Genomic DNA, 26,789 nt, shown 5'->3' with positions numbered 1-26,789 from the left:
AGAAAAGTGACAACAATAATCTACAAAAAAAGAACTTAAAACTGGCAAATCTTCAACATTACAATCTAATGTAACATCCCTCAAAGTAAAGTCCTAGGACTTACAATACAGCACCACCAAGGAATTTCTGAAGTTCTACCCTGCATCTACTGAATCACAAACTCTAGGGGTACGCCCTAGCACTCTGCATTTTAAACAAGATTTCCAGGTGATTCCAATTCACTGTGTAACTTGAGAAGTACTGACTTAATGTTCCAATTCTGCTTTTGAAGTCACTGAGGTTAAAGGGCAAAATAGACTAAGGTAAAGAGGTAAGTGGGCAGATTAACAGGTTCTATGACTTAATTTCTATATCTTATGTTAACAAACATTAGCTGGCCTATGTACTAAAATGGATCTTTGGAAACTTAAAAAAAAAAAGAAAACAAAAAGCCTGGGTATTACCCCAGAAATTAAATGGTTTGGGGTGCAGCCACAGCATCAAGGTATTTTAAAAGCTTCTCAGATGCCGTGAATACGTAAAAATCACTTTAAACACACACGGAATCTAGTATTGTAGTTATAGCTCACCAATCTGTGATAAAATAACACAGTTTTATTATGTTTTCACACTACTATGAATATTCTTATCTACTTAGTTTTTAATAAGATTCCTGATTTTCCTTTGGAAAAACTTCCATCCCTCTCACTTTTAGTTCATGTGGTTCCTTCAGAGCTGATCTCCATCCTAACCCCCTATCCCAGCTGCACAACTAACTTCAGGAGTGAAGAGATGACACAGTCTTGCCCAGAGCACTCCATCCTGCATGTCAGAGTGATTGGTTCAGGGTATATTACCCAAGCCCAGGCTAAAAGGATTTGATCCCAAGACTTCTATGGAAGCTACTGACTTTGGGTGAAGCCATCAGAAAAAGAGGAACACACCCTCACTCACACACACACACACACACACGCACACGCACACTGTGCAAATTGATTAGATAAGTCTGCAACGGCTAGTAATTGTAACTGTCACTCTTTGGAAAAGTTTGCCAGGAAAAAAAAGCTAACATACAGTAAAATAGACAGCAACACTCCTCATGACAGACACTATTAGAGCCCCTGGATCCACCCATGCTTGAACTTAGTATTCTCAGATATAGACACCAACAAATTCCTTCTTCTTTGAGCCAGTCTGAATTTTCATATTATTGTCCTCAATAAGAGTCCTGATGCAGCTCAGAAGTGTTTAGACATTACTGCAAGTGAGTTCCAGTTTTACTACAAGAAATATTCAATGCTTTGCTTGAAAGAACATAGCTTTAACGAACCAAGCAATTGACTAATATTCTTCATCTTTCCATTTAGATGATTATAATTCAGCTGATCACATCTATTTTGATATTCGATGATCTGAAAAATATTTCACAGTGGGGGTAATGCTCAATGCTTGTAAGAAGCAGAAAATTGTAACTGGTCTGACAGCACTTGAAGCAACAAAATGAGGTCTACGGGACATAGCCCTCACAGACCTGTCTTTGATGCACAATGCTGTAACTGAATTCACTGTTTCCCTATTGATTCTCTCCTGTACCCAGATACAGAAATTTGTCAGTTTCTCTTGTCTTCAGAGCACTACTGGATTTTACTATCGAATTAAAAATGAGTAAAAAAGTATTTGTAATGCTGTTCTTTAACCTACCTAAATTTTTAAAGAGAAACTTCCTAATATTGTTACTCTGAAGCTTAAAGATTACATGTAGATCGCATCCAGCCAGTTCCTCGGCCTAAAGACATTGCAAGTGTCATGTCTGACACATTCAATATTTTTCTTCTTGTGAGACATTCAAATTTTTCTCCTTCTACTGTTTTCTACTCTGAAAAATAAGTATGATGAGGTTTCACTGTAACTGAGTAATACTTGATTTTGGCCTTTATTTTGATGATTAAGTTATGATTCTACCTACAGATGCTGAAGTTATTTAAAAGGAGAGGCAAAAGGTATCTTATCTGAGAATATCTTTTGCCTTTAAGGCACTGCATTCTTGTCTAAGATGGAAAACTTTGCTGATTTGAGAATAAAACTAAGTATGCAACCATGAGAAGAATAAATCGTATTTTGATGAAAAAAAAAAAGAATCCTAATGCATTACCAAAATATTAAAATCCGTGATCTTTTTAGGTATGTGTGTTTTGGTTCATACCTCTCAAATTACCAAATAATCATTTTTTATCAATAATTATTGCCTGAATGGTCTTAAGACCACATATTCTATAAGAATACAGAACAAAAAATCTATTTTTATTATCAATCTCTCATACAGTATTTGCATTAAAAAGCTAGGCCCATAAAAGTGCTATAAACAAACACATAGCACTTTAAGCACTAAGAAACTTCATTAAAAAACCAAGTGATAATTAAAACAAAGTGCAAATAAACACACATATATATGTATATACACGTGCATACATGTATACGTAAACTGGTTTTAAACTTTAAGAGAGGGAGTTGGGACAAGAGGTCTGAAGAAAAGTAATCCATGTTACACAAAACTCAAGGAGAAATCTACATCAACAGAACATTATGACCTAAAACTGTTTACCCAACAAATGAGACCAATGATTCCGGAGAAGGGTCACATATTAGAATAGATACTTAATACCAACAAATTTTTATTTGCTGTTTTAAAAATAAATAACAATGTCATTTTTCATTGTTTTACCCCAGAGTTTATATGAGACTCTGATTTGAAAACCACAAAATGTAGTTTCAGAAGTTCTCCAAATACAAGTTATTCAGCTACGAGTGACTGAAATGACAATTCTACGGTAAATAGAATGGTCATAACTCCAAAGGGCTCTTACATGTTAACAGAATCTGTTGAACAGCTGCTACGAGAAAAAGCACCTACTAATTGTGAGAATCTTGACTTTTGGGGCAGAAAGATGGCTAACTGGAACTGGGCCAGGATTTGAACTGATTATGTGATGCAAAGGCCAAGGTCTTTCCACTACAGTATACTGCAGTAACACTGCACGGAATTAGCAAATCAATGCATTTCTCTGAGTCTCTGGGTTCTTAGAAGGAAAGCCAAATTACTTGTGTAATCTTAAAATCTCTCCTTCAAATCTAAGAAGGGATGTCTGTGAATAAAAGAAAAAAATTTACATAAACATCCACTCAGTTTAGAGACTTAAGTTCAGTAATGACAATAGGAATTTCACATTCATATTCATATACAAGGCTCCTGTAAACTAACTTCCCATCTCATAACGATTTCCTACTAGTCATAATAGAAATATTAAATATACATGATCTATGGACTAAAAGAGGCAAAGTTTTCCAAATGATACTGATTTTTATCAAAAATCAGCAACTATTTTCATCTTTGAGTAAATTTCTGAAATTACAAGTGAAATTATAAAAATTGTTTTATATGAAATTTTAAAAATACTGTTACATAATGAGATACATATCTACTCAAATGGAAAACAAACTATTAATTACCAACCTACAAGAGCAAAATTAGTATTTTCAAACAAAGCTATATCAAAACTTAAGAGCTAATGATTAGTATCTTCTAAAGTAAATTATAGATATATTTGTCCTTTCTAAAGGTGCACTGTCAAAATAGTATTTGATAACATAAGGGACAATGTTAATATTAAATGATAACATCATGCTTATATAACAGGTAAAAACATATTCAGAATATTATTTAAATGTTTATAGCATTTTCCTATGTAATTTTTTAAAAATAGCAGCAAATAATAATAGTGTAGTTGAGATTGCTTTATTAATGCTACTGATCAATACTATCACTAGGTTATCCTACAAGAGGCAAACACCATGCCTTCTTCTTCTCTCTTAGCACTCAGCACTAAGAGGAGGTACTTAATAGATACTTGATGAATAAGAATCACCATCTTGGTAACAGATTCAGGGAACATTTAGAAACTTACCACAGGATTCTACCACTATTGGAGTTATTCTCAGGTGGATTAAAATCTATCCTGGATTTTTTTTTTAATCTCATATAATACCAGTTGTGCCAAAATTAATGCAGAGCTACAGAAAGACAAAGTGACCATCCATTTGCAACACTGCCTGTTCTTTGACAAGACATAACTTGTATAATAAGTCTTTTTTTTCCCTCAAAATTTAGAATTCAAGCTAATTTCTACAGGTCTTAGAACTACTGGTCTATCTTCTCTGTAGCAAAATTAACAAGGAAAGGAAGAAGATCTATTATACAAATATCCTCATGGAAATAACAAATACAGGTAAACTGCAAGCACAGCAACTACATACTTAAAAACCAGGCTTTGCTAAGAGATTTTAAAAATTAAATAAGTCTACTTACAAGTTCCATACTCATCTGAAATTTTTGATAAATTGGTCTTGAAAAAAAACATGCAATTTGTGAAGGATGGCTTTGTTAGGAAAATTTTTGGTTTTTCACTTGTAACTGAATTCAACACAGTTGCAGAACACAAAATCAACACATAAAATATGTTGCAATTCTACATTATCAATGAACAAAATTCTCCTCAAAAAGGAGATTAAGCAAAACAACTACATTTACAATAGCATCAAAAAGAATAAAATGCTTAAAAATAAATTTATCCAAGGTTAAAAAATTTCTATACAAAACGCTGCTGAAAAAAATTAAATACAGAATTAAATGGAAATATATCCCCTGTTTGTGGACTGGAAGACTTAAAATTGCTAAAATGTCAATACTAGCCGAAATGATCTATAAATTCAATACTATCACTACCAAAATCCTAAGAGCATTTTTTACATTAAACAGAAAAAAAAAAAACATCAAAACCTAAAATTCAAATGTAATTTTAAGGAAACCCAGACAGATAAAAACAAGTTAAAGAAAAAAAGAATAAAGTTAGAGGTCTCACATTTCCTGATTTCAAAACTTATTACAAAGCTATAGTTATCAAAACAGAGTGGTACTGGCATATCACCAGACACACAGACCAATGGAATAGAGCCCAAAAATAAACCCCCCAGTTTATGAGCAAATGATTTTCAATAAGGATGCCAAGACTATTCAATGACAAAGGACAGTTTTCTCAACAGATGGTGCTAGAAAAACAGAATATCCACATGTAAAAGACAGAAATTCCTTAATCCTCTCCTTAAATCATCATAAAAATTAACCTGTCAAAAATCTAAATGTAAGAGCTAAAACTATAAAACTTTTAGAAGAAAATACAGGAGAAAAGCTTCATGACGCTGGACTTGCTAACAATTTCCTGGATATGACACCAGCAGCACAGATGACAAAAGTAAAAGCAAACAAACTGACTACATACATCAATTTTTTCTTTTTTCCCCAGACGGGTAGGTAGGTGGCAGGTTAACTAAGCAAGAGAACTTACATATAAGGCTTGTCTTGGGTAGCTGCAGGACAAATAGATCTACCTGCCTGCCAGAATCTTAGAAGTTTATATAGAAGTCTTAACGGGGTTCGGTAATGTATGCCATCCAGATAGCCTCAACAACACCCCATTCTCTCAAGGCTCTATCCTCGAAAATAGCTTCCACTGGGGGAACAGTGAGCAGAGTACACATTCCAAGATGGGGGTGTGAGGAACCTCCTATTGTGTGAATACAGCCCCGGGGGTCAACTGATGGTCACATCCCCTTGATGACCTCTTCCAACAATTGCAGAGGTTGTTAGTGATCAACAAAACAATCCACGTACATCAAAATTTAAAACTGTGCATTAAAGGCCAAAATCAACAGAGTGAAAAGGCAACCCATAGAATTAAATAAAGTATTTGTAAGTCATATATATGATATGGAGCTAATATTCAGAATATGTAAGTACTCTTACATCTTGACAACAAAAAATAATCCAATTAGAAAACTGGAAGAGGACATGAACTGACATTTCCCCCAAGAAGATACACATATGGCCAACAGGCATAAGAAAAGATGCTAAATGTGACTAACTATTAGGGAAAAAGAGATCAAAATCACAATGAGATACCATCTCCTTATAATCAGGATGGCTACTATCAAAAAATAATAATAATAATGTCAGCAAGGACTTGGAAAAACTGGACCCTGTGCACTGCTGGTGAGACTGTAAACTGGTATAGGTGCTATGGAAAACAGTATGGCAGTTCAAAAAAAATTAAAAATAGAATGACTGTATGATCGAGCAATTCTACTTCTGATAACATATCCTAAAGAACTGAAAACAGGGTCTAAAAAAGCATTTGCTCACCCACGTTCATAAGAACATTATACATAACAGCAAAAAAAGTAGTAATAACCCAAATGTTCATCCATGAATTAGTGAGTAAACAAAACATAGCCTACACATACAATGCAATATTATTCAGCCTTTAAAAAAAGGAAGGAAACTCTGATACATGCTACAACATGGATCAAGACATTAAGCTAAGTGAAATAAGCCAGTCACAAAAAAAACAGAAGTAACACTAATATAAGGTATCCAGAGCAGTCAAATTCATACAGACAAAAAGTAGTATGGCTGCCAAGGGGGCAGGAGGGGAGAATGGGAAGTTGTTGCTTTTGTATATACAATTTTAGTTTTGCAAGAGGAAAGAATTGTGGAGAGTGTTTGCAAAACAATGTGAATGTACTTAACACTACACAACTGCATACTTAAAATTAAGATGGCAAATTATGTTACATGTATTTTATTACAATTAAAAATAAAAATGTTAAATAATATAAATGGTCATAAAAAAGAATACAGTTCTTAAAGAGACCTGATTAGAACAATTCAATTATTTTCTATTAGCTAATTTTCTATATAACAGGAAAAACAATTAGGTAATAAAAAATTAAGATTTCTTATTTTCACTATCACAGATGGTCCTTCTTCTATGTAGTCTCAATAAGATAAGGTTTTACTGCACTAACATCAAGGCAAATGCTACTTTAAATTCCATACTCAATAAAGCCAAATGTTTGAAAACCTCAAGGCTGCAGAGAATTTCTTCAAATACCCACTAATATTCACTAGTTGCTCCTTTCTTGGAAGCTTTTTAAAAACTGTAACAATAACAGGCATTTTTTGAAATTGAAAAAAAAGATCCCCAATCCTACCTTCCCAAGAGATTTTTTAAACACTCCTTTCAGTTTTTTACATAAACAAATTACTGCCTGATTGTAGCCACAGTTCAACTAATAAGCTGATTTTTTCTTAGTCCTACATCAGACATTTTGTATGTTTTAGACAACATTCAATAATAACATAACATTTATTTGTGCTAATGTACCTTTGTTATATTCAAATATGAGTTGTTATCACACAACCAAGCCATATGACTTTCTTTTATAACTTACTATATATTGCCCTACGGATTTCCAAAAGAGAACATTACCAATTCTATTTGCAACCCATAGTTTACTGGTTCCACTACAATATGCTCAGCACTGGAAGTTGGCATTTTTAGTTATGTTTATTGATAAATGTGCAATAACTCATTTTAAACTGCACTTCTCCCTGTATGTCTGTTGCTGAGCGATTTTAATTACACTTTAGCCAGTATTCCCAGCAAGAGGCAAATTTTAGAGAAATACCAGGTAAGAAAATTCCTAAACACCTTAGAATTTTAAAAAATATAATAATAATTAAAGGTTTCTGTAATACTTGACTGCTGTAGAGAAATTCAAATAAAAAAGTTCGTGATAAACTTGCATAGGCTGAATTACTAGTTAAGTATTAGCATGATGTAATTCATCTTTACCTGTCATCTCCCTCAGACTCCTCCATGTTCTGCATCACCTTTAAGGTCCAATTCAAATATCATCTTAGTTAAACACTGCTTATTTCCCAACTATACCACAGAAAATTAGTTGTACTTTTTTTAAAACCTTTTCTACTCCTCTATGTATACTATTTAGCTTATTTTCCCCCCAAGGCTACTGTCTATCACAGACTGTATTACTAGAAAACCAGATGACTGTTTGAATTACTTTTCCTCCCCTCAGATCAGTTGCTCGCAGCACACCAGGCCTCCCTGTCCATCACCAACTCCCAGAGTTTACTCAGACTCACGTCCATCCAGTCAGTGATGCCATCCAGCCATCTCATCCTCTGTCGTCCCCTTCTCCTGCCCCCAATCCCTCCCAGCATCAGAGTCTTTTCCAATGAGTCAACTCTTAGCATGAGGTGGCCAAAGTACTGGAGTTTCAGCTTTAGCATCATTCCTTCCAAAGAAATCCCAGGGCTGATCTCCTTCAGAATGGACTGGTTGGATCTCCTTGCAGTCCAAGGGACTCTCAAGAATCTTCTCCAACACCACAGTTCAAAAGCATCAATTCTTCGGTGCTCAGCCTTCTTCACAGTCCAATTCTCACATCCATACATGACCACTGGAAAAACCATAGCCTTGACTAGACGAACCTTTGTTGGCAAAGTAATGTCTCTGCTTTTGAATATGCTATCTAGGTTGGTCATAACTTTCCTTCCAAGGAGTAAGCGTCTTTTAATTTCATGGCTGCAATCACCATCTGCAGTGATTTTGGAGCCCAGAAAAATAAAGTCAGCCACTGTTACCACTGTTTCCCCATCTATTTCCCATGAAGTGATGGGACCGGATGCCATGATCTTGGTTTTCTGAATGCTGAGCTTTAAGCCAACTTTTTCACTCTCTTCTTTCACTTTCATCAAGAGGCTCTTTAGTTCTTCTTCACTTTCTGACATAAGGGTGGTGTCATCTGCATATCTGAGATTACTGATATTTCTCCCCGCAATCTTGATTCCAGCTTGTGCTTCCTCCAGCCCAGCATTTCTCATGATGTACTCTGCCTATAAGTTAAATAAGCAGGGTGACAATATACAGCCTTGACGTACTCCTTTTCCTATTTGGAACCTGTCTGTTGTTCCATGTCCAGTTCTAACTGTTGCTTCCTGACCTGCATATAGGTTTCTCCAGAGGCAGGTCAGGTGGTCTGGTATTTCCATCTCTTTCAGAATTTTCCACAGATCCACACAGTCAAAGGCTTTGGCGTAATCAATAAAGCAGAAATAGATGTTTTTCTGGAACTCTCTTGCTTTTTCGACGATGCAGAGGATGTTGGCAATTTGATCTCTGGTTCCTCTGCCTTTTCTAAAATCAGCTTGAACATCTGGAAGTTCACGGTTCACATATAGCTGAAGCCTGGCTTGGAGAATTTTGAGCATTACTTTACTAGCATGTGAGATGAGTGCAATTGTGCAGTAGTTTGAGCATTTTTTGGCATTGCCTTTCTTTGGGATTGGAATGAAAACTGACCTTTTCCAGTCCTGTGGCCACTGCTGAGTGTTCCAAATTTGCTGGCATATTGAGGGCAGCACTTTCACAGCATCACCTTTCAGGATTGGAATTCCATCACCTCCACTAGCTTTGTTCATAGTGATGCTTTCTAAGGCCCACTTGACTTCACATTCCAGGATGTCCGGCTCTAAGTGAGTGTGAGTGATCACACCATCGTGATTATCTGGTTGTGAAGATCTTTGTTGTACAGTTCTTCTGTGTATTCTTGCCACCTTTTCTTAATATCTTCTGCTTCTGTTAGGTTCATACCATTTCTGTCCTTTATTGAGCCCATCTTTGCATGAAATGTTCCCTTGGTATATCTAATTTTCTTGAAGAGATCTCTAATCTTTCCCATTCTGTTGTTTTCCTCTATTTCTTTGCATTGATTGCTGAGGAAGGCTTTCTTATCCCTCCTTGCTATTCTTTGGAACACTGCATTCAGATGCTTATATCTTTCCTTTTCTCCTTTGCTTTTCGCTTGCCTTTTTTTCACAGCTATTTGTAAGGCCTCCTCAGACAACCATTTTGCTTTTCTGCATTTGTTTTTCTTGGGGATGGTCTTGATTCCTGTCTCCTGTACCTTGTCACGAACCTCCATCCATAGTTCATCAGGCACTCTATCTATCAGATCTAGTCCCTTAAATCTGCTTCTCACTTCCACTGTATAGTCATAAAGGGATTTGATTTAGGTCATACCTGAATGGTCTAACATAGTAAATATTGATAAATATAATTCACAATAACAAAAGCTCTTTAGGTCCTCAGTAAACCTTAAAAGTTTTAAAAGAGTCTTGGGACCAAAGTGAGAAGTTTAGATCTAAACTATAAATGAACTTGTGGTTTTCAAATCAAGCCCATTTATTACAGTTTTCAAGAGCAGAAAAGAAAATTTTATCAATTTTAGAAAATTTTTGGAGCATTTCCTTATAAAAACACAATATATTGAATTAAATAATAGAAGTTTAAAGAGTAACAAAGAAGTGTTAACAGTATTAAAAGGATTTTAGTGAGCAATAACTCTGAAACTATGAGCAACTGAGTGACAAAACTTAATAAGAAATGTGTAATGCTTTGATTCAAGCACTATTTTAAAAAATTAAGGAGAAACCTTGACCTTCTATAGCAAGCTAATCTAAAACCTGTCACTTATATTTCTTTTGCAGAGTAAACTATGAGAATTCAGATAAAAAGGAATGCTTTTTCTTTAGCAAAAACAAAACAAAACCCAAACAAGAGAGAGTTTCTAAATTTACTAAACAGTTGCTTAAAGAAAGAAAAGGCAGTTTCAAAAAACATTTCCTTAGTGCACTTAACTTTTCAAAAGGATAAATTACTTAGGAAAAGAAATGTACCTGAAAATGGCAGGGTTGCAGACATGCTTTGGATCCAATGCTTCTCCCTGTATAAATTCATAGCACAGTCCATTATTGAAGGTACAGTAGAGCTGTGGTGCGCAGCCATGAGCCTGCAACACTCGGAAACTCTTCACTTCCTCATCACGGTCGACTAACAGCTCAGTCTTATTGCCATAAATTCGCACCAGGACGACATCCTCCATTGTATTACCCACATAACAGCCAATAAGTTTATTTGTGATTCCATCAGTGAAAAGCTGCCCCAAAAAAAAAAAGAAAAAAAAAAGGAAAAACAATTATTCACTTTTAAGGAAGAATTAGGAGATAACTTGAAAAACATTAAACACTAATTGAAAAAAAATCTACTTAATTTTTGAATATAATCTTGCCTGCTGCTGCTGCTGCTAAGTCGATTCAGTAGTGTCCGACTCTGTGCGACCCAATGGACGGCAGCCCACCAGGCTTCCCCGTCCCTGGGATTCTCCAGGCAAGAACACTGGAGTGGGTTGCCATTTCCTTCTCCAATGCATGAAAGGGAAAAGTCAAAGTGAAGTCGCTCAGTCATGTCCGACTCTTCGGGACCCCATGGACTGTAGCCTACCAGGTTCCTCTGTCCATTGGATTTTCCAGGCAAGAGTACTGGAGTGGGGTGCCATTACCTAACATGTCTATAACTTTAATTCCAGGTGTAAACAAAATGGAATGTTGCTATTTAATATGTTGTGTGGTACAACACACACATTCTTTCTCTCGCCTATGTCTAACAGATTGGAACATCTCTGAAGATAGGGAAAGTGGCTTTCTTCCTAGCATAATATATGTTATAAAAAAGTCTTTAATAATGTTCACAAGTTTAAAACTACAAACATAATGTACCATAATTTTTATTATGGTAAATCTCCAATTTATAAAAAAACTTAATTTTAAATGTTATTTTCAAAGATTACTTAACATAATATACACTAGAAATTCTTCTAAGTATTCAGGTTATAATAATTTAAACTTGAATGCTACAGCTAAATAAGCAGCAGCAGCAGCATAATCTTAATTAGATGAAGATAGAGAAGTAACTAGAGATTTCACAGATATTTTCTAAAAGGGAGTTTGGGGACTTTTCAAGATTTTTTTTTGCTGCACCGTGAGGCATGAGGGATCTTAGTTCCCCAACCAGGGACTGAACCCATGCCCCCTGCAGTGGAAGGACAGAGTCTTAACCAACAGCCCACTAGGGAAGTCCCCTCAGGAGTTTTAAGGTCCTTTTTCAGATTTGAGTATAATATTATATGAAAAAGCAAACAGATGATTAGCAATATTAGTTCTCTAAGTCTATTCAAAAACTGCAATTTTTGTCTTCCTCTACATTAATTTGACACTCAGTTCAGTTCAGTTGCTCAGTCGTGTCCGACTCTTTGCAAACCCCATGGACTATATAGCACGCCAGGCCTCCCTGTCCATCACCAACTCCCAGAGTTTACTCAAACTCATGTCCATCGAGTCAGTGATGCCATCCAACCATCTCACCCTCTGTCATCCCCTTCTCCTAAAATTGACACTAAAACTTTCTATTTACCCAATTATAACTCAGAGCTTTTGGAGGCTCTCAGGTAGAATAAAGGGATAAAAGTGAAAGCAAGTGTTAAGGACATTTTTCCCAAGACAAATGGGAAAGAACAAGAATAATGAACAAAGGATAAGTTTTAAATGTATACACATTTAACTAATGCCTGAGAAAGAGGGTAATCATTTTTATTTTGATAAGACTGTTGTAATGATAAATGATACCTGAAAAGGCTTTAGATCTTCAGGTGAAATTTGGAAGAAGTGTTTACTTATCCTTATTTACCTAATGTAGGTAAATTTAATGAGCTAATGTGAAAACATTTATTTTGAATATCTATGTTTTGGGGGTATGCAGAGACATACAAACTCTGCTTTCCACCTAGATTTCAAAAAGCTGGTAGGTAGGGAGACAATGACAAGAAGCATATGCCCTTATACTAAATTCCAATCATCATTTTCTTAAAAACTATGTTGCAAGTTTGTTTTTATTAAAATATCAACTCACCCATATCACTCTGTAACTCCTCCAAATGTCATATAGAAATAAAATATTTCAATTATTGAAATAAAGTTTGAGAAATTCATGTTCTGAAATGCTTATGATGAATGACACTCCATATTTCTCAAAAGCCAGGAGTAAAATCTATGTTTTCTACATCCCCCCAACAAATATTTAGTAAGGACTTAAATACTGGCTTCCCTGGTGGCTCACCGGTTAAAGCTTCTGCCTGCAACGCGGGAGACCTGGGTTCAATCCCTGGGTCAGGAAGATCCCCTGGAGAAGGAAATGGCACCCCACTCCAGTATCCTCGCCTGGAGAATCCCATGGACGGAGGAGCCTAGTGGGCTACAGTCCACGGGGTCGCAAAGAGTCGGACACGACTGAGCGACTTCACTTTCACTTTAAATACTAGCTTGTCTTATTGATGTAACTTATAACAAACTTATTCTTTCACTCTTGCCTATAATAAATTTCTTTAATTGTGCATGCTATATTGTATATTTATGTGTACACACAGAAACACACATTTAAGATGTATGCACTTAAAAGGGCTAGAAGTGGATAACATTACTGGATGAGATTACTGAACAATATACACACATTTATAAGGATGACATTGAGTCACAACTCCAATGACACTAACCCTAACATACTCTACTATACAAAATAGCTAAAAATTTACAATAAAATGATAGTCACAATAAATTTCTGGGGCAAAAAAAATATTACTTCATTTATAAGAGTATTTTGCTTCCCTGATGGCTCAGCTGGTAAAGAATCCACCTGCAATGTGGGAGACCTGGGTTCAATCCCTGGGTTCGGAAGTTTTCCTGGAGAAGGGAACGGCTACCCACTCCAATATTCTGGCCTGCAGAATTTCATGAACTGTATAGCCCATGGGGTCGCAAAGAGTCGGACACGACTAAGCGACTTTTATTTCACTTCATAAGAGTATTTTATGTAAAGTATCACTTAATTTATATTTATGTATAAATAAGGATAGAAATGTCTACAAAAATATCCAACAGAAATATTAGGTAGTTTAAATCCTGTCTCCTGTTACCCTGTTTTAAACTTTTTTCTTTTGGCTTATGCATGTTTTCTTTTTTTTTCTTCCACAATCAATCCAGTTTAAATGCGAAAAAATTAAATTAGTGAGAAAAACAAAAGGAGCCCAATAGCTAGGAACAGACCCAGCACATACAGCAAGGCCTGGAGATTCAGTTGAACATAAGTAATTTCACAGAACATTAATATCAGATGAGACCACTCTGTGTCCATAATGCATCAAGACAAAAACAAAGCCACTCCATAATCATGTGTGAACACAGATAAAACTATGAATTTTTTCAAAACCACAAAAATCACCAAACATCCCCCTGCTCTGGCTAATATGAGGAACTGCTGTTCCTTTTCAAGTCACAGCTCTGGCCCTGCTTCATTCCTCCAGTCCTCTAGGTAAGGTAAGTTACCCACAGTCACAGACTTGCTCCACTTCCTTTCTGACAGCACCCAATCCACAGGAAAGCCTCATGTCTGACTCTTTGTGATCCCATGGACTATACAGTCCATGGAATTCTCCAGGCCAGAATACTGGAGTGGGTAGCCTTTCCCTTCTCCAGGGGATCTTCCCAACCCAGGGATTGAACCCAGGTCTCCTAGGTTGCAGGTGGATTCTTTACCAGCTGAGCCACAAGGAAAGCTCAAGAATACTGGAGTGGGTAGCCTATCCCTTCTCCAGGGGATCTTCCCGACCCAGGAATCAAACAAGGGTCTCCTGATTTGCAGGCGGATTCTTTACCAACTGAGCTATCAGGGAAGCTTCCCTGAACCCTCTCCTAAATTTTTATACTAAGTCCTTTCTAATACCCACATACCGAGAGCCCCACCATTACTCATGGAATAAGTCTTCCGCAACTACAAGGAGTAATAAATCCAATTTGTTCAGCTATTCAAATGACCTCTTGATGGAGATTTCTGAATTTAAAGATGTATGGATAATGCTTTTTCGCTCTTGGATGGTTTCTACCTCGTGCATAAATCAATAATTAATTCAAGGTACTTCAGCTTTCCAAAACAGACAAAAATATACTAGGTATATGCTAGGTATGAGTACTATATCAGATATACACTAGAAATGTAAAATTCCAGCTCATTGGAGGGGGTACAAAAACAATAGAAATCTCATGGAGCTCCTTTTCACAGGGCTTATCCTACACTGTTTATCAAGTATTTAAGATAGTACTAGTTCAGAGAATGAGCTCAGAGCAAGACTGCTCTACCTGACTGTAAATTCTAGGTGTGTTAGTCTATTCTTAGGCAAGCCACTTAACTTGTATGTGCTTTATTCATCTTTTGTTTAATATAAGCAATTAGAATCTACTTTATAGTTTTAGTTTTTTCACTTAATATGTTTTTATGAGAATTAACAGCTTCCCTTGTGGCTCAGCTGATAAAGAATCCACCTGCAATACAGGTTCAATCCCAGGGTTGGGACGATCCCCTGGAGAAGGAAAAGGCTACCCACTCCAGTATTCTAGCCTGGAGAATTCTGTGGACTGTATAGTCCACGGGGTCGCAAAGAGTTGGACACGACTGAACGACTTTCACTCATGAGAATTAATGACTTAACATATACAAAAGCACATACAACAGTTTCTGACACAAAATAAGCTCTTATCAAGTATGCAGATAACTACATACTTAAATTTCAACACAAGACAGCAAAATGATTCATAATGAGATCATAAAAGTTAATAATTACGACAAGATCTATGTTACAGATTAGCCCTAGACTCTGTGTGCTGCACTGCCCAAACCTGTACAGGTTGCCATTTGAAGTAACACAGAAACCCTGGTTGGCGAAAAGAAATTACAGTTTAATGACACCTTAGAAGTTAAAGTGACTATCAGTGAGCCTGAAGACCTTCTTGAGACCCCCCAAAACATGATCCAATGCCTCCTTTCAGTACATGACACTATCTTGCAATGACAAACTCTATATCTTAGCTACCACGAAATTTCTTTAGTCCCTAAGATGATTAAGAAACCAAGCAGAGTTTGATATTTATTTATGGTTTAAAATGACCAATTAACTACTAAATTCAAATGAATAAGCTTCCACAGGCCAAGATAATGGGAAAGACAAGTTTCAATTATTCTTTAAGACAATGACTACTAGACAAGACCAGGAATTTAGAAAGATGGAATTAATTTGTGTCAGTTAACTGTTTTGTGGAAGAAACTATTGTGAGTCCACCACCTTCCAAAATGACAGAATGAAAAGCAATGTAAAAAGAAAACAAAATACCATTTTCATGTATCTAACTGGCAAAAAATTTTTTAATTTAATATCAGAGATTGGAGAAGGTATACAGAAAAAGATACTTTACAATACTGTTTTGAGGAATAAAAAATTACATAAAGTGAGAAATAGCATGACAGTTTTATGTCAACTTGGACTGGCTGTAAGGCCCAGTTATTCAATCAAACATTAATTTAGATGCAGCTCTGTAGGTATTTCGCAGACTTATTAACCAGATAACTTCAAGTAAAAGATTAATCCCCTTAAGTGAGCCTCATTAGATCAGGTGAAGAGCTGTTAAAGCAAAACTTAGGTTTTCCTGAAGATACTCTGCCTTAAGGCTACAGCATCAATTCCTGTCTTAAGAGTTTCCAGCTTACCAGACAATGCCATACAAATTTCAGATTTACCAACCTCTACAACTGTGTGAGCCAGTTCCTTGAAGTAGATCATATATATATATGTGTGTGTGTGTATATATATATATATACACACACACACACACACACACATGTATATGTGTTTGTATATTTTTCTTAAAATTTAATTTCACTAAGAATTTACTCTCTGGATATACTTAAAAGAAGTTACCCAAAATATATGCATAAAAGTAGTTCACTGCAATACTGATTTTAATATCTAAAAAATAAAAACAAAATTTAAAAAAAGATTACATACACTGATATGGAGATATGGAAGATACATTATTTTAAAAGCACGACATAGAATAATTTAATTATATTTACTATATTTATAAATGTAAGTAGATAATGTATGCTGGTAAATCCATACATAAATTATTTATGCTGGTAAATAATCTGACAATTTTTTATAAGTCAAAAAAAACTGTTCACAAAATTACCTTTGAGGAGAAGGACTTGGTGTTGAGGGATTTAGGTTTTTTACTTTCCATTTTATAGCCTTATTTATGTTTTAAATATTTTATTAAGAGCATGAACCATTTGTATTTATTAAACAAAATCAACAGGTTTAGATAGTGTTCTTTTATGAATGTGATGCATGCCTATGTGTGTGTGTAGTCGCTCAGTCATGTCCAGCTCTTTGCAACCCTATGGACTGTGGTTTGCCAGGCTCCTCCGTCCATGGAATTCTCCAGGCAAGAATACTGCAGCAGGTTGTCATTTCCTCCTCCAGGGGATCTTCCCAACCAAGAGATCAAGCTGTCTCCTGCAACGCAGGCAGACTCTTTATCTGCTGAGCCCTTCTAATTTTCCTCTTTATACTCTTTAGAATTCTTTTTAAAACCTCACTTCAAAAGTAAATAAGTCACATGATCTTTAACATGATCAAATATTATGTTTCTAGCTATCAAAAACTGTGGTCAATATCATAAAAACATGAAAATATTTACAACGGACATGAGTTTGAGCAAGCTTTAGGAGTTGGTGATGGACAGGGAAGCCTGCAGTCCATGGGGTCACAAAGAGTCGGACACGACCGAGCAACTGAACTGAACTGATGTGAAGAACAGGAATACAAAAGTGTACATAAGATTCAACAAAACAACTATGTAAAATATTTAAGGGAGAAGTAGACGGTAATAAACAAAATAGAACAGTTGATTGTTTAATAAAATATGAATAGGAAGTGGGGGTTTTTTGCTACTCAAAGTTTTAATATTGTGTTACATCTTTTCAGTAAAACTAAATTACTTCATGATTATATAGTTCTTTATTTAAAAAATTTACACATACAGTATATTTTCTCAGAGTATTAGAAAAAATGACTAATTCAATTCAAAAATATTGTTCTGTTAACTTTTTTTAAACTGTTATTGTGATTACCACTAGAGGGAGGGAAAAGGTAGGAGCAGAAAGGGAAGTGGGAGATATTCTGGGTTACTGGTTAATGTTTTCTCTCTTTCCCTGAGCTAGGGCTACAAAGGTATTTGTTCTACAACAATTTATGTTTCATTTTTTTCTGTAGGCTTGTTGTATCTCACAATTTTTAAAAGGGTGACAAAATTTATCTATAGCCCATAAGATGTATCAGAGTAAAAAAACTTCTAAGAAAAAATTCGGGGGACTTTGCTGGTGGTCCCGAGTAAGATTCTGTGCTTCCACTGCAGAGGGTTCAGGTTCAATTCCTGGCCAAGGAACTAAGATCCCACCTGTCATGTGGAAAGGCCAAAAGATAAAAAACAATGACAGAATCCTGAAAAATACAACTTGATTCCTTACATAAAGGCCTTTCATTACTGCCCTATCTTTGTCAGCCACAAAAAGAAACAAGAAACAAAACAAAGCCCTTAAGCTTCCCACTTCCTCCCGGACCTGCAAGCAATTAACAAGTCCTGCACATTTATTTTCTGAAATGTCAAATCTATCCCTTATTTCCAGCTTCAAGGCCACTGTCCTAATTTGGATCCCAGCACCCCTTATCTATACTAACATAACAGTCTCTCCTCAGTTGTCTTTCACAAACATTTTTTAACGCAATACACTGGGGAAAAAAACGTATTTATGGTTTAATTCAACACATACATAGTTTCATGTAAAACTAAAACAAGCTTCACAAGAAATATTTAACCATATTACTTGCAATGCTCTCTGATCTTTCCGATCATATCTTAACTCATCTTTTTAAACTGTAGTGATTTCAATCCACTATACTAATTTAGCATCCTCTTAGTAAGCAGCAACCAAGAGTTTCAAAAATAATGTCCTTTTTAAGTGATCTGCTGCTGCTGCTAAGTAGCTTCAGCCGTGTCCAACTCTGTGTGACCCCATAGACGGCAGCCCACCAGGCTCCCCTGTCCCTGGGATTCTCCAGGCAAGAACACTGGAGTGGGTTGCCATTTCCTTCTCCAATACATCAAAGTGAAAAGTGAAAGTGAAATCGCTCAGTCGTGTCCGACTCTAGCGACTGGATGGACTGCAGCCTACCAGGCTCCTCCGTCCATGGGACTTTCCAGGCAAGAACACTGGAGTAGCTTGCCATTTCCTTCTCCAATGCATGAAAGTGAAAAGTGAAAGTGAAATCGCTCAGTCGTGTCGGACTCTAGCGACCCCATGGACTGCAGCCCACCAGGCTCCTCTGTCCATGGGATTTTCCAGGCAAGAGTACTGGAGTTGGGCACCATTGCCTTCTCCGTTCTAAGTAATCACTCACTTCCCAATTCAAAACATTTTCTTCAATGGATGCTGCCTAAATAGTAATCTGCCACTTCTCTAAAAAATATGTAACATACCTCCTTAAAAACATTCACCAACTTCCCATTACGTCCTAGATAATAAAATACCACCTTCTAATGAGGCATAAATACTTCATATTTAACCTCTCCCTTATTTGGAAATCACTTTGTACACCACACTCATACTCCATGAAACACTCATAGTTTACGCAAGTGGTTTTTCTTTGCCCAGAAATACTTCCCCATTCCATCTCCTATCTTTCCTTCCAAACTCAATTCAAGGTACCCCTTGAAGCCTTTCTGTGAAGCCTTTCCTTCTCCATTCTCCCATGCCTACCTTCTGCTACAAGAAATGCTGCTGAAAATTAGCATTATGCCAGTACAAAAAAATACATGTCAAAATTACATGTCAAAATTTTAGGAGCTTACAATTCTTTTAGAACAACTTTCTACTTACAAAGGCTGGGGGGGTGGTGAGCCAGGGATGGGGGGTAGGGTGAAGTAATAAAACATACTGTGCATAATTTTTACCTATTTCATTTAATTCTCCTGATACTCTACTCTTAGTAGTAAAGTAGTAAAAGTAGTAAAAGAATAGTATTAAAATTACTATTTGTAGTACTGTAGTAGTTAAAAGTTAAAGAGGAGAGTGAAAAAGTTGGCTTAAAACTAAACATTCAGAAAACTAAGATCAAGGCATCTGGTCCCATCACTTCATGGCAAATAGATGGGGAAACAATGGAAACAGTGACAAACTATTTTGGGGGGCTCCAAAATCACTGCAGATGGTGACTGCAGCCATGAAATTAAAAGACACTTGCTCCTTGAAAGAAAAGTTATGACCAACTTAGACAACATATTAAAAAGCAGAGACATTACTTTGCCAACAAGGGTCCATCTAGTCAAAGCTATGGTTTTTCCAGCAGTCATCTATGGATGTGCGAGTTGAACTATAAAGAAAGCTGAGCACCGAAGAAGTGATGCTTTTGAACTGTGGTGTTGGAGAAGACTCTTGAGAGTCTCTTGGACTGCAAGGAGATCCAACAAGTCCATCCTAAAGGAAATCAGTCCTGAATATTCATTGGAAGGACTGATACTGAAGCTGAAATTCCAAAACTTTGGCCACCTGATGAGAAGAACTGACTTATTGGAAAAGACCCTGATGCTGGGAAAGATTGAAGGCGGGAGGAGAAGGGGACGACAGAGGATGAGATGGTTGGAGGTATCACTGACTCAACAGACATGAGTTTGAGTCAACTCTGGGAGTTGGTGATGGACAAGAAGGCCTGGCAAGCTTCAGTCCATGGGGTGCAACACGACTGAGTGACTGAACTGAACTGATAGTAGTTAAATTCTGTTTTGTACTATGCTACTATTTTCCAAGGTAGATAGTAATTTCTTTTTATAGAGATTTTTAAACTTGCCAAAGGTGACAAATGGCTGACATCAGGATTTGAAACCATCCTCTTTCCACTACACTATGCTGAGGCCTCAAAAAGTGGTGAAATGGTTGCTCAGTCCAAGACATATAGCTATTAATACCTGAAAGTGAACTAGCACATTAGACCCCTGACTTTGTGGTCACACATTATCAAAATACACGGGAGCCTATCAAACATTACACATCCTTCACAGGAGTCTATTAAACATCCCATCACTCTTAGTCATAGTTAAAATACTCTTAGGTGTCATCACCCACTCAAATACTTTCCTATTAGATAGTAATGATTTTAAAAGAAAGCAGAAGTGAATCCCTTTTCCAAAATAACGTCACATGTGGAAAAAGTAATGAAATTATATTTGTAAGGAACTTAAGACAAAATCTTCCTATGAACTTTGCAGAGAAATGGCTTCCCTGTCTTAATCATAATATACAAACTGCAGTCCATGGGGTCACAAGGAGTTGGACACGACTGAGCAACTGAACTGAACAAACATAAACTTTTATCAAAGAGCAATAATTTATGAGTTCTCATCCCAGATCTGCCATTACTAACTTCAAGTTCAGTATCATTTAACTATAAAATACATATTAACAGTTTACATCTATCTCACAGGATTGTTGGGAGCGTGTATACCAAAGTGCTTTCTTTATAAACAGTAAAATATTAAATAAAAAACACTCTGATGTATTATTTTAGACCTACTCTCCTTATTCTAACATACTACACTCCACAAAGCTCACCACTACTTTTATACTGTAATCTTTTAATTTGGCGGAGATAGGGAAAAAATAATTCAACTTTTTAAAGCTCTATCTAAAATGAGATATATTATCCCGTATGTCCATAAGTTGCAAGCAAAGACGGGACCCTCTATCATTTTGAATGTACTAACATCTTTGTTTGTTTGCTTCTGGATTTTGTAATGTGCTCTCAAAGTTCAGCTGGCAAGAGTAAGTGCCAGGTAAATAAGTATTATTAGAGTAAGCTTCTATGATATGCTATGCTATGCTATGCTATGCTATGCTAAGTCACTTCAGTCGTGTCCGACTCTGTGTGACCCCATAGATGGTAGCCTACCAGGCTCCCCCGTCCCTGGGATTCTCCAGGCAAGAACACTGGAGTGGGTTGCCATTTCCTTCTCCAATGCGTGAAAGTGAAAAGTGAAAGTGAAGTCACCCAGTCTAAGGTATGTTTAAATAATATTTTATATCACATAAGAATTTGAGAAAAAATCTTTTAAAAATATGTGCTATTATTACTGATACTTGTTTTAGTCTTTTGACTATATGTGAGGTATGACTTTTATGTTTATACTTCATGAGGTATGACTTTTATCTTTATACTTCAAAGGAAATAAAAGCAAATCTCAAAAGAAAATATTCCTGTCCATATTTACTAAAGAAATTCTGAAGCATCATAAAAGCAGAGTTTATAATGACCTAGAATATGGGAGTCAGATCTACTAAATTGACAGATGACTAACCATCAACTCAGCTTAGCAGTTGTCCCAGCTTCTGGATCAAAAGCTTTGCTTGCACACGGAGGGATTAGATTTGTAAATAACAATCATCATAAGAGCAAAACAAATGGTAGTATTTACCTTCATTTACAAATAAGCACACTGGAAGTTTGGATAATGAGTACAAAGGTCTTAAAGTCAAAAGTTGATACTCGGGTTTCAGGTAAGGCTCAATCTCAAGTACTTTCAACAACCAGAAACAGTCTGAATGTTAACACATTTTATCTTTTTTTTTCAACCTATATCCTGGCTAAATTTACTTCACTGAGTTATATCTAAAAAAATGATAGTACCCATCTAAAATGGTTGTCTGAGAGATTAAATGATTTAAAAAAACACCTAATGTACCTCTAAAATTCCAGTCATCAAAGCTTCAAACTCTTAAGTCTCTGCTTAAAAAGTAATACAGCTTGTCAGAATCAAAGTTTACCAGAAAACGGCAATGTCTTTAATTAATGTTTAATTAATAACTGATGGCCAGAACATAACTTATTTTAATAAATGTAAAAAATTAGAATAAGTTAATAAATAATAAACTAAAGAAGTATAGAGTTTCAACTTGGAAATTTCAATTAAACTAATTTTCCTTAAAGAAAATATGCTGTTATTGTTCAGTCACTAAGTTGTGTCAGACTCTGCAACCCCATGCACTGCAGCACGCCAGGCTTCCCTGTTCTTCACTATCTCCCAGTTTGCTTAAATTCATGTCCCTTGAGTCGGTAATGCTATCTAACCATCTCATCCTCCATGTCCCACTCCCTCCTTCTCCTTTTGCCATCAACCTTTCCCAGCATCAGGGTCTTTTCCAATGAGTCAGTTTTTCAAATCAGGTGGCCTAAGTATTGGAACTTCAGCATAAGTCCTTCCAAAGAATATTCAGGACTGATTTCCTTCGAGGATTGACTGGTTTGATCTCCTTTCAGTCCAAGGGACTCTCAGGAGTCTTCTCCAACACCGCAATTCAACAGCATCAATTCTCCGGTGCTTATCCTTCTTTATGGTCCAACTCTACTATTTTTTTTTTTTTATTACACATGAAAATCACTTTTGATTCACAATGTTCTACATATCGGGCTAACAAACACTCCCTTAAATTTTCAAAATTTTTGTCTGATAACTTTTTTCCAAAACATATGGGTCCTTTTAATCTGCTCAAAACTCTTCCAGACAGTAAGATTTGAAGCCAACATTAATGAAACTGAAGTGTCAAGGACTGTTCTGGGCCCTAGGGCACTACTCATGTTTTATTCATTTTTATATAGGTAACTACTTTAGCAAAGCACCTGAGATACTGTTAAGTCAGTTAACTTTGCTGAAACAGTCAACAAACTACGGCAGACGATTTGACTCTTACATTATTGCTCAGATTTGAAACAAACCTCAAATATGCCAGCCTTTAAAATTACTTTGTGTTTGCACGGAAAAGGAGGTTCATTTTCGTATATAGTACCTAAAACTGAAAAAGTTAAAAAGAAATAAGTGCTCAAAATACATTTCCTGTATGCTGCATCATAACTTATTAAAAATAAGCTATTCAAAAACGCATAGGTTCTCCAGGACTTTTTCTCCCAATTTCTATGAATACAGTGGCTCCGGAAAAAGAAATATTCACAAGCCACCTATCGTTCTAACACCAGATATTGTTAGTTTCACTCACATGATTAAAACCTTTACAGAAATACTGATACAAATAAAACAACGTATGCAGGGCCACCTAAGAACCCAATCTGATAATGCATGATGACCATGGTCATTACTTTGGGATACATACAGGGCTGTCGCCAATCCCAGGATTTGAGAAGATAAAACGCAGGGTGAGCATCAGTGGGTTACACCGACGGGGGGAGGATTGGAAAGGGAAAGGAAAAGATCAGAGAAAATTAATTACTGCATTATTTGTGAAAGGAGAGGCGACAGTGGCTTAGGCCGACGGGCGAGGACCCCTTGCAAGGGGAGTGGAAAGGGTTCATTCCGCCGTCTTCTAGGAAAGGGGAGGGGGAGGAGAGGCAAGTAACAACAAGAACCTTCCTGAGGTGGAAGGGGTGCGTCACTAACGTAGCCGCTTCGGGAAAAAGGAAATCTGCCCTCAGGACAACCTCAGTAAGCAATGATGAAAGAAGGGGGAGTGACCTTCCTAGGTGTGACGGAGGAAACACAGGGTCACTTCCCAAAGAACGGAGCGAGAAGACGTTCCCGGAGATCCTCCTGGGGCCCCGGGGACCATAAAGGATGGTGAGGTGAAAACCCCCCACTCCCTTCCCCCTGGGCCGCGTCAAGGTCGGGAGAGACCCGGGGCTAAGGTGTGGGCGTTACCTGCAGGGTCACCTCCTGAGGGTCCCAGTGCGGCCGCAGGTGTTGCAGGAGGCTCAGGGCCCCCTCCCGGCAGCGCTGCTCCTCCTGATCTTGCACCGTGACGTCCAGCTTGGGGACCTCCGGGGAGCCGGGCGGGACGTGGATGTAATTGGCCATGGCCCAGGCGACGGCAGAGACTACCACAACGACGACGGCGACGGCGACCACGAGAACGGCGGGCGCCGACAGGCTGCTGGATCCTTCCGTCCCGGGGCGCCCTCGCGGGAGGGCTGGGGGCGTTCAGACTGACGGCCGAGCGGTAGGAGAACCGGTGGAGGCGGCACTCTCGCCAACCCGGGTCTGGACAGCGGCTGAACTGAGCGGGGAATGCTCACGGGAAAAAAATTCCTCTCGTCTGCGCTCGGCCGCCGGCGGGCGCGGAGCATGCCGGGACTGGCCTGACGCTGGCGTCACGCGTGGGGCGGGGCCTCGGCTGCGTCAGGCTCAAGGCCGCGTGTCTAGCTCCGGGGCACAATGGGCCTGGTTCCCAGAGCTCGGTTTCTCGGCCTTTATCAGGCTCTTCCTGGCGTGGTAGTCGGAAACACGCGGGGCTCGCCTTCTGGAATGAGGTTGAGCCCTGCCAAGCCCCGAACGAAAGGCACTGAAGCTTTAGCTCACCTTTTTGGAGGAAGGGGTGGGTCTTGGGATCTGGGTTTGAGGTAGGGCTGACTTTTTCTGGAATGCCAGGGACGCGTCCTGAAATAACCCCAGGGTCAGCCTCTGAGTTTGGCCTGAGTCTGGGCAATCTAAATTAACTGGGTCGCCTTCATCTCGGAACTGCTGTGTACTGAGGTCCACATAGTTGGATTGACAACTAAATTACCATCAGCAGTATACTGAGCTCATGGTATACTGGGACAGTTAAGATAATTGGGTAAAACGGAGACTGCACTTCAAGATGTATTTTTAAAGGTCGGTTATTTGACCGTACTGAGAATTATTTAGAGTCAGGAGGAACAGGTTATAGTGTATGAAGATGGAAGGGAAGTAATTCTGAGGCTCAGCGATGGAGGTGCTGGGTGGGCTTTTAGTCTCATGGTCTTGTATCAGCTAATACCACTGCTAAGAGAATACTGGAAACTGGGTAATCCACCAGTAATTTACTGGGACTTCCTAATTTTCCTTATAATGTGAGGAAATTGGCTTTAGATTTGACCTCTTAATCTGTCTTCTCTGCAACACTTGGTAAATGGTGAATATACTTATTAGTGGTGAATTACATCACTAACAACTCAGCTTAACAGTCAAAATGCTTAATTATCTGATTAACATCAGTTTACATTCCAGTTGTTCAGAACCTACTTACCTTTGTCAATCACAAAATAGCTTACTTTCCATAAGGGGACGCCGGCGGGGGCGGGGGTGGAGGGGGCGTGTGCGCGCGCCAAACTAAATAAACTAAAAACAAGGAAAAGAGAGTTTTATAGACAGCAAGAAAGTTGATTCAGCATATTCCAAACTTAGTCTTTTTTAAATCGTATATTGCAAGAAACGCTAAATTACATGTTCTTCTTGTTTGGGTGGAAATAATATACTAATAATTTCACATTTCAGGTAGAATCTATTTTAATTTTGTATAATTTGTACTTGTATTAAACAGTTGGAATTTTAAGAATTTTGAAACTGTTCTGAATTGTGAAATGATTTTAAAAATTATTTCTGGAATTACACAAGTTTTTAATTTTAAAGAAACATCTGTTAATAATTAGACCCCCCCCCCCAAAAAAAAAAACTATTAGGTGCCTAAGAATAAAACTAACAAAATATGTGTAATACTTTATGGGTGAAATTATACTAATGGAGAAATGAACCACATCCATGAATAAGAAAACATAGTTATTATAAAGACCTCAGTTTTCACTGAACTAATCAATAAATATAGTGCAATTACAATTCAAATCTCAACTGAGTTTTTCACAAAACTTGTTAAAGTGACATTAAAATTCACACCAAAACTTAAGGTCGAACAAAAGCTGCTATGATTCTTTGTGGGAGAGGGAGATTGGAGAATAAGTTGGGAGAACACATCCTACCAAGATTTATTATATAACGGTTTTCAGTTCAGTTCAGTGGCTCAGTTGTGTCCAACTCTTTGCGACCCCATGAATCGCAGCACACCAGGCCTCCCTGTCCATCACCAACTCCCGGAGTTCACTCAGACTCACGTCCATCCAGTGATGCCATCCAGCCATCTCATCCTCTGTTGTCCCCTTTTCCTCCTGTCCCCAATCCCTCCCAGCATCAGAGTCTTTTCCAATGAGTCAACTCTTCGCATGAGGTGGCCAAAGTACTGGAGTTTCAGCTTTAGCATCCTTC

General features: G+C 37.5%; 1 protein-coding gene across 1 annotated transcript in view; it reads right to left on the bottom strand.

Moving 5' to 3' along the window:
* Positions 1–24,856, bottom strand: part of ETNK1 (ethanolamine kinase 1) — a 54,531-nt gene extending 29,675 nt beyond the window's left edge. Inside the window, exons 1-2 of the mRNA XM_006073643.4 lie at positions 24,435–24,856; positions 10,635–10,894 (exon numbers count right to left, since the gene is read on the bottom strand). Coding sequence (XP_006073705.2) covers positions 10,635–10,894; positions 24,435–24,590 — 416 coding nt within the window. The 5' untranslated portion in view covers positions 24,591–24,856. The remainder of the gene's footprint in view (positions 1–10,634; positions 10,895–24,434) is intronic.
* Positions 24,857–26,789: the final 1,933 nt, after the last annotated feature.

The sequence above is a fragment of the Bubalus bubalis genome, chromosome 4 (assembly GCF_019923935.1).
Source record: "Bubalus bubalis isolate 160015118507 breed Murrah chromosome 4, NDDB_SH_1, whole genome shotgun sequence".
In the NCBI taxonomy this organism is placed as follows: domain Eukaryota; kingdom Metazoa; phylum Chordata; class Mammalia; order Artiodactyla; family Bovidae; genus Bubalus; species Bubalus bubalis.
This window is presented reverse-complemented; position numbering and strand designations above follow the sequence as displayed.